An 8,286-nucleotide genomic window follows, 5' to 3' on the forward strand; every position below is an offset into this window, starting at 1 on the left:
GCCCATGTGTAGACTAGATCTAAGTCACTTGCTAATGTACAGATGGACTAGATTGTGCGTGTGAGGAATGGGACTCTGTGAACTAGAGCAGACAGTCTGGGGATTCACAGTACTGTGACCCAGAGATGACAGCACCAAAGCACTTAACCACTTAAAAGCCCTAGTTCACAATTTGTCGTACAACAGTGTCATGGAGAATTACATAGGGGAAAAAAGTTGACTTTGTAGAGCTTGTAGATTGGCTATTTATTTTATTTTTAAGTCTTTGAAAATCTTCACCTATGAATTGCCCAAAATAGGGATACCAGGTTGAAAGTGTTTAAAGGTTTCATGACATAAATTTGTATTAATTTGTATTTTTCCTTTAGGTTTTATGACCTCAATTACACCCAAAAAACCTGAACTTTGAACATTCAGTGGATGTTCTGTGGTCTCTGGGGTTTGGGAGGCCTTTTAGCTGCAATGAAAACAGGAAAAACACTGACATATATGGGATTTGCTGGCTCTTACATCACAAACAGCAGGGAAATCAGAGCACTTGTTTGAGCCAGAAGACCACAGAAAATCTACTGAATGTTAAAAGTTCAGGTTTTTTGGGTGCAAATGAGGGTAAGATTCTCATGTAGCGACTGAAGAACTATACTTCACTCCTGAGTCATGAGGTTAAGACCAAAAAGTGCTAGAACAAAACAGCGAATAGTGTCATAACTGCCCCTAATGGAATTTACTTGGTATATATGAGAGAGAATGAACTGCTATTTCGTTACTTTAAAGTGTTCTATAAACCAGTAGGCTATATGAACATATATTTTCCCAACATGATTGAGGATCTTTCTGTCATCATCGTTGCAATGCGTGTTCTTTCAATGCTGTGGTAAATGTCATGTCTATTTAACAGCCCCATCTAGTGGCATGTATGGTGCACTAAAAACCAGTAGTGTGCACGATTATTTCCCCTATTTGGACACTATATAAACCTATGCCATTTGCCCATTTCACTATATTATAGGTTACAGTCGTGCCATTCATACGAGTAACATAATTTTAACTTATTTGAGGTGATAATGTTGCTTAAAGAAATTACAGTTACTCTCTTCATAGCCATTTATTTACAATGTTTGCAGGCCATAGCAATACATTAATAAAAATACCACCCAACACTAAAATACCGTGGGCAGGGTCCACGATGATACTGTACAAAAGAATAGAACATATTCCATCGTTTCAACAATGGGACTGTTTAAAGTTAAACCCTCCCCTAATCACCGCAATTTTTAATTCGGTGCTAACTAAAAAAGAAAAAAAACCCTGTGCGTATTCGTTCTTATACAACTGGTTTAAATTTCAAAGAGATAGCATGGATCTTGCACACTTTCAAAGGCATAAAACAAATTAGTATTACAAAATAAGCATCGACAAGCATAAAAAAAAAAAAGTACATTGATATTTTTTCACCTATGACACATTTATAATGCAGGGTGAGCTCTACATTCGTACAAAGGGACCCCATTAATCTGAACTTCAACGAGATTCAAAGTTTTTAAGTAGCAGTGGGCATTTCAGACGTTTGTTGTTTTTCTGCAAATTTCAGAACATTTAAAAAGGGTAAAGAGGACGGATGATTTAATTAAGGAAAAATCATTGACATCTGGTGATAAACTTGTTCACAAGACAGAACAAATGTTTTCAAATGTTGCATGTTTAGAAAATAGGTTTCCAACCCTGACAATCTTAAAATAATAGCTGGCCAGCAATGGAACAACAGTCGTGATAAAAAAAAAAAAACTAAAAACTAAATTGCTTATCAAAATAAAGGTGACAGTTGGCGCTACCATCAATAAAAATAAATGGAATTACCATTTCAGGTGGTGTCAATTGTCCCTTAATTCATCTCAACCAAATCCTAGACTGAAGAGCTGCTCAACTGACAGTGGATGACAATATTAACAGGCATACGTTTGGCTCAGGAGTGAACTGTTAAAAATGATTCAATATAATCTTTTTTTATGCGAATTCTCACATAAACTACCCGTGGGTGCAAACAGTAATTTCTTGCACATATAAAGAACAACCCCAGCTTTTGCTCGATGACATCACAGATTTAGATCTTTGTTGCTGTGGGATTTAGTTGAGAAAAGAAAATATTCAACCAATACATCTAAAGGTGGATTTCCGCATTAAATATTAAAAAATAAAATATTCATACAAAAGTGTAAAAACTATCAATATTTACAGACAGCCAATGCTGCTCTTTTCCAGTTTGGCATTCCGTGGAGGAGTTCCTTTTTAGAACAGGTACTTCCTGCATGTGTCTGATCCACACCTGCACTCCACTCGAATGCGCTTTTTAGGAGAGCTCGGGATTCCCGCTAAAATGAAACTGGTGTCCATTCTGGTGCTCTCTGTGTCAACTGGATCAACTGGAAACACAAACAATCATATTGCTCAATTTCTAGCATGCATTATGATTGTGAAATCAACAACAAACTGTCTGAAACTGTCAAAGACATGACATCCAAATTATTACCTTTTAATGACTTGAATATCAACAAAATCTAAAATATTGACTATTATGGCAGCCATTTTGCAATTCTGTGTGAATAATGCAGGTTTTGATTGGTGAGGAATGTGACTATATAAAAAGCAGGCTGTGGCTATCTCAATCTCAGATTAAAAGTGTTACAATATTTTGTTATGTTGAAATTAAGTTGCTTTAAGCTTAAGCACACACAAAACAGGGATTGACAATACTCGTAATTTATAAGGCATTTGGTTTCTTCACAGACAGGTTGGTCAGTTACTGATATCTACATAGTACTTGTTGCTTGCTTTGGAAAGGACTTGTCACCAAGTCACACACTGTCGTTTAAATTAGGGATGGGTTAGAATTTTAGAAATGAATAGTTGAAAACGGTAACACCAAACAAACCACATCATGACATCAAAGAACAATTAGTGAACCTTCACCTTGTGTAGTGTGCGCACCCCTTAGTCAACAAGTCATGCTACAAAATATATAAAGAGAAATGATCTCATAAAAAACACTTACTTTGCATCTTGTAGTCAAAGGTGATCTCCTCTCCTGCACGAATTGCCCGTGTTGAAAACAACCCTATTCTTGGGATTCTCTCATCAATGTTGTCTATAAAAACATTGAATACCTGCAAGTTGGGGTTGCACTGAGAGAAACGGAAAGAGAGAAACGGAAGCGGTCAATGACTTGTACATCAAAACGTTTCCATCTCGAGATGGGCAAAGAAAGCACGGTAGCGCCGTGGACATTGAAGTGCAGGAGAGACTCACACTATGGTTGACAAAATGAGAGATGTTGCCTTGGTGTGCAGCGTCCACCGTGTAGACGTCTTCCACATAGTCCAGGTCAAACAAGTATGTCGAACCCTGACGATCATACTGATGACCTCTCTTCTCAGCTTCATCTGTTGTGATGATCTGTCAGGGGATGACAAGGCAGAGGACTTATTTATAGTTAACAATTAAATTTACTCACTGCTGCTGATAAATGATTATACCGGTGACTACATGTATTACATGGTCACTATGTATTTTACATACTGCCCATGTACTGTGTACAGATGGGCAGCGATTAACCTGCCTAGTAATTCATTTTTAATGAGATTTTTAATTAATCGTTTCGTACAGACGCCCGCGACTGACCAGACCTGGATTCTGTTTCGCTTTTTTTTTTTACGCTTGCATTGTCGCGCCCCTCTGGAGCAGACCTGTGATTGATCCAGAAAACGTCTGTGACGTTAATCGACCCATTTCGACCGAGACAAAATGTCTTCTAAATCATGAGTTTTCTGAAAAACCTGTTTCTATTATCAGTGGTTCTCATACCATTTTGTATATTAAGGACCCCTAGAATCATATGCATTTGGCCTCCGACCATCTGAAAATATGTAGTTCCAGGGACCCCCCCACCCCAGTAGCAAAGATTTTAGTTAAAAATAGCAGATCTACAAGCTGAGCTTGTAGATCTGCTATTTTAGCTAAAGTATAACATAATGCTTAAAACACCAAAATGGGTTCCCGCCCAGAATGGGTTAAGTAAACTTACTTAAGGTTGACTTTGGGCTTGTTTTCCTGTAAAGTCAGTCAAAGGAATGGTCGTTAATATTTCAAACATACCCAGGCAAAGCCCCTGTCTCTATGAGGTACTGGTTCAATCCCGAACCCTGTTTTCAAAGAGAACTCAACCAAGTAAAACGTACCTCTCCCACGTACTCCATGACAAAGACGTTCTTCTTAATATGCTGCAGGGAGCGCACGCCCCAGCCCCGCCCGTTCCCAGTCTTAAAGATGCAAAGGTCGAACTGGATGCCCTTCTGCACAATTCGGTTGGGACAGTCGGGGCCGCAGCAGCAGCCGGCGTTACACTCGTAGATGGGCTGGCCCGGCCGAATGCGCACCTGGCCCCGGTCATTGTAGGCCATGCGGTGCAGGGAGGCACCCGGGCAGCAGCCGCCCACGGGCTCCTCCAGACAGTTCTTACACTCACAGCCCAGCGCCATCTCGTTCAGCACGATGCCCTGACCCACTTTGCAGTTGTTGATGTAGTTGAAGTCCTTGGGCGGGCCCTCAAAGTCCACCTCGTTCATGACAAAGATCCGGCCCGGGTGGTTGCGGTTCTTGTTCAAGTGGTCCTCCCAGCGCTGGAGACTCAATCGATGTTTTGCTTTTTGGGTAAGGACCAAAGAGATGTCCTTGTTCAGTCTTTTGGGGATGACACGTTTCTTTTGTCGTCTCAGCTCATGCTCCAGGTCGTGGTGAAACTCCTTGATCAACTTGGCGCATTTGAGGTTCCTCTTGGGTTCCCAGGAGTTGTCCGACTCTGGGTAACCCCTCCATTTGACCAGGTACAGCTCCTCATCCTGTGGCCATCAAAACACATTGTTCAGGGCAAACATTTTAAAAACGGACCAGTCAACCATTAATTCCACAATATATAGTGAGAGAAAAAGCAGTTTATTAAGAAAAAAAGCTTGAATGTGTTTTGCATTAATCAAATGATAATGTTACAAAAGATTAATAATCATGCAAACAAGATACTAGTACTTTTCACACAGAGGCACCACTCTGTAAGCCAGTCAAGTAGTTTCCATTTCAACAAGTAGGATTTAACAACAAATATATACATATATATTTTTTTTTATATAATAAAAAAAAGAAACCTTCTCAATCAACACTTATGACCCACTACAAGTGTCTGTATCTGCAGAGACCCTTCCTTCTGGCCACGTTTTCTTATTTTACTCTAGACAACTTGTTCATTTGACAAACCGCAAGTTGAAAAAATAAAAATAAATCACTGGTGCAAACGTTAATATGCTTAGCTCACCGTGAACTTGTCCTTCTTGTAATCACAGAGGAACTGAACTTCATAGTCGTCCAAGTTGTTCCTGTTCACCTTTAAGTCTTGGCAGGTTACCCTGTAACGGCGACAGGCATCTTCGAGGTCGTCCCAGGAAAGTTTGCAAGGCACGCTACAACCTGCAATAACACGTCTATTAGAAGCAGATCACCTAGGTCCGCATTAGGTCCTAATGCAACTAAGGAACACTACTACTGGCAATAAACACATTTGTTTATATGTTAAAACTAATGCATGTCACACTAGAACCTTCAATCATAAATCCGTTTATATTATCTAGGCACAGAACACAAAAACTGCAAAAAAGAAAAGGGTGTTTACTAGAGTGGTTCTCAGGGTGATGTTCAGGGACCCTTGCGGGGGTTCTAAATGGACCCTTGCTGTTTCTGTTAGCTCAGAGTGTACAAATGGACTGGCAGAGGTATGGGGGTCCTTGGATTCACAGGTTTGATGAGGAGAACCATTGCATTAGCCCTTCAAGGCTTCAACTACAAATTCAAACCTAAATTGTTTTAGATAAAGCGAAGCCAATGCATGGAGCACTACAAGCTGCGAAAGCACGTTTGTTTTAAAGATCAAATAATTCACGGAACAAGTCCAGAAGTTGTAACAAGGCGGTTAGATCAACTGTTAAGATCTGATCAGCAACAAATGCTAGCTGCTTAAGATCCGGTTACACAGACAGTGGTGGCCTATCGAATTTTGCGACTATACAATTTTCGTCACGAGTCCCCACTGTAGTCAAATCAATTACAAATAAACAACTTCTCAGACCAATCCACACCTTTCCGCGAACCCACCGAGACAGCCATCATCCTCTAATCCTCTCACTTTGTGCAACAAGCAGGCGTGCATCTGAGACACCCGGGGTCACAGAATTCGATTGGTCACCAAACATGTAGCGTCGGTAGCGTTCGAATAATAGAAATAGCCGTTACTGGCAGGTATAGCGGATGGATGTGTTATTACGAAAGTCCTGCATCAATGCTAATATATAAATAGAAGTGACATGTATTACACAACGAAGCGCCATGTTTGCGCTGTCTGTGTGTGTGGACTTGTTACAACTTGGCGCGTTAACTTTAGCGGCACACAGTTTAGCGCCGCAAGAGCAACAAGATATAATATTCTTAGATTAAACTCAAGAGTCAGAGCTCTCACACACACCAACACAAAGATCACCTCTTTAAGACCACAGTATCTGGTATTAAAACATTGTAAAAGCTCACAGAACGACTCAAACCGAGAGGTCTTTCTGTTTTATTTCTGCGCGCACTCTGTTGTTGCTTCTTCCTCCTCCTCCATAAAGTCACCATGTTGACCCACCCCGCCACGCTCCATAATAACAACCCCTTCAAACAGAGCCACAGAGCCGCTTAAAGCCGACCATCATGTCCGCGTCCTTTTCCCAAAAGCAAGCGGACAACAGACAACGATGCACGACTGAATTCGATCGTTTTTCGCCCCGAAAAAGCTTACCTTTCAAATTTTCCGCCATCTTCCCGCACAGCCGCCAAAACACTACAAGTTACATGGAGGAAACAGACAGGGTGCCTCAGTGCTGCAGACGCGCTGGTTCCAGGCGGCTGGTTGGATGACCGCACTCTGCATGGCCTCCTATTGGTGGAGACAGTGGCCACGTCAGGAAACCAGAGACACGTACGGCTTCCTGGTGAAAGAGAATACGCACATTGTTCCTTAATCATTTCATTGTCAATGACGTGACAAGTTACAACCATGTCAAATTATAACTCGCCAGCCTTTATATAATAATATTATAAACATATTATATAATATTATAATAATATTATATAAAGGCTGGCGAGTTATAATTTAATATGGATCTATGTCAGTGAAAGCCTAGTTTCGATTTTCTGATGCCCGGTGACCATATCCGGGGTACAGCCCGCCTACCTACTTAGCCCCTCTTAACCCCCTGGGTCAGCCCAATCCGAACCGAACCGGGCTGACCCGTAGGGTCCCTGTGCGGTGATGTGTTTTCGTATGGAAATGTTGGAACGCAGACATAAATACCTTCGGTAACGTGGTTTCTGCGCTGTTTGAGGGCTTTCGTTCGTTTCAGTTATTCTGAATGTGTGAACTATAAGTACCTATAAATACCGCTGCAAATTCTCCTGTGCCGCGGAAGCCGTTAAGTATTTTTATCTTTGTTTGACCGATTTGGTCGCTTTGATTCTTCTTTTCCTGCCTTGTTTATTGACATCCAATTGTACCGCCTCCAGCTGTGCGGTTGGCTTGTGCGTCCCTATGTTCCTGCCTCTGATCTGCTCTGTCATAGCTATAGCCACTAGCTAGCCAGATAGGCGGTACAATGAGGTGTCAATAAATAAGAAAGGAAGAGAAGAATCAAAGCGACCAAATCGGTCCGCGGCACAGGAGAATTCGCAGCGGTATTTATGGGTACTTATAGTTCACACATTCAGAATAACTGAAACAAACAGAAGCCCTCAAACGGCGCCGTATCCGACGTATTTATGTTTATTTATGTTCGCGTACCTGGTGGCAGGGTAGAGGTGGAATAGGACCCCATGGCTACTGGGTCTCAAAAATGTCAGAAACTTCAGTACCATTGGGTTCTGACTTGTGGGGCTACTACTTACTATTCGTATGTTTTGATGAATTGAATAGTGTAAATTGTAATGCTTTATTTATGGTGTCGTCCACTCACGGTTAACAGGTTTTTTGTATTGAGTTACCCTGTAACCTGCCAAGACTTAAATAAGTTCAGTTCCTCTGTGATTACAAGAATGACAAGTTCACGGTGAGCTAAGCATATTAATAACGTTTGCACCAGTGATTTATTTAAAAAAAATCAACTTGCGGTTTGTCAAATTAGTTTTTGTACACACACACACACACAAATAAAAAAATGA

General features: G+C 41.1%; 1 protein-coding gene across 1 annotated transcript; it reads right to left on the bottom strand.

Moving 5' to 3' along the window:
* Positions 1 to 1,090: 1,090 nt before the first annotated feature.
* LOC310861853 (histone-lysine N-methyltransferase SUV39H1-like) lies at positions 1,091 to 6,974 on the bottom strand. Its single transcript, XM_083769538.1, has 6 exons — positions 6,872 to 6,974; positions 5,360 to 5,511; positions 4,233 to 4,892; positions 3,304 to 3,450; positions 3,050 to 3,179; positions 1,091 to 2,420 (listed from the first exon to the last, which is right to left on the bottom strand). The coding sequence occupies exons 1-6, from the start codon at positions 6,888 to 6,890 to the stop codon at positions 2,287 to 2,289; spliced, it is 1,242 nt and encodes a 413-aa protein (XP_083625664.1). The 5' UTR covers positions 6,891 to 6,974; the 3' UTR covers positions 1,091 to 2,286.
* Positions 6,975 to 8,286: the final 1,312 nt, after the last annotated feature.

Source organism: Protomyctophum parallelum, assembly GCF_964188405.1.
Source record: "Protomyctophum parallelum genome assembly, chromosome: 7".
Lineage (NCBI taxonomy): Eukaryota > Metazoa > Chordata > Actinopteri > Myctophiformes > Myctophidae > Protomyctophum > Protomyctophum parallelum.

Coding starts and splice junctions, on each gene's coding strand:
- LOC310861853 (XM_083769538.1), bottom strand. Junction 4,893..5,359: donor ACAAGAAGGACAAGTTCACG/GTGAGCTAAGCA, acceptor TGATGGCCACAG/GATGAGGAGCTGTACCTGGT. Junction 2,421..3,049: donor CTTTGACTACAAGATGCAAA/GTAAGTGTTTTT, acceptor TTGTGTTTCCAG/TTGATCCAGTTGACACAGAG.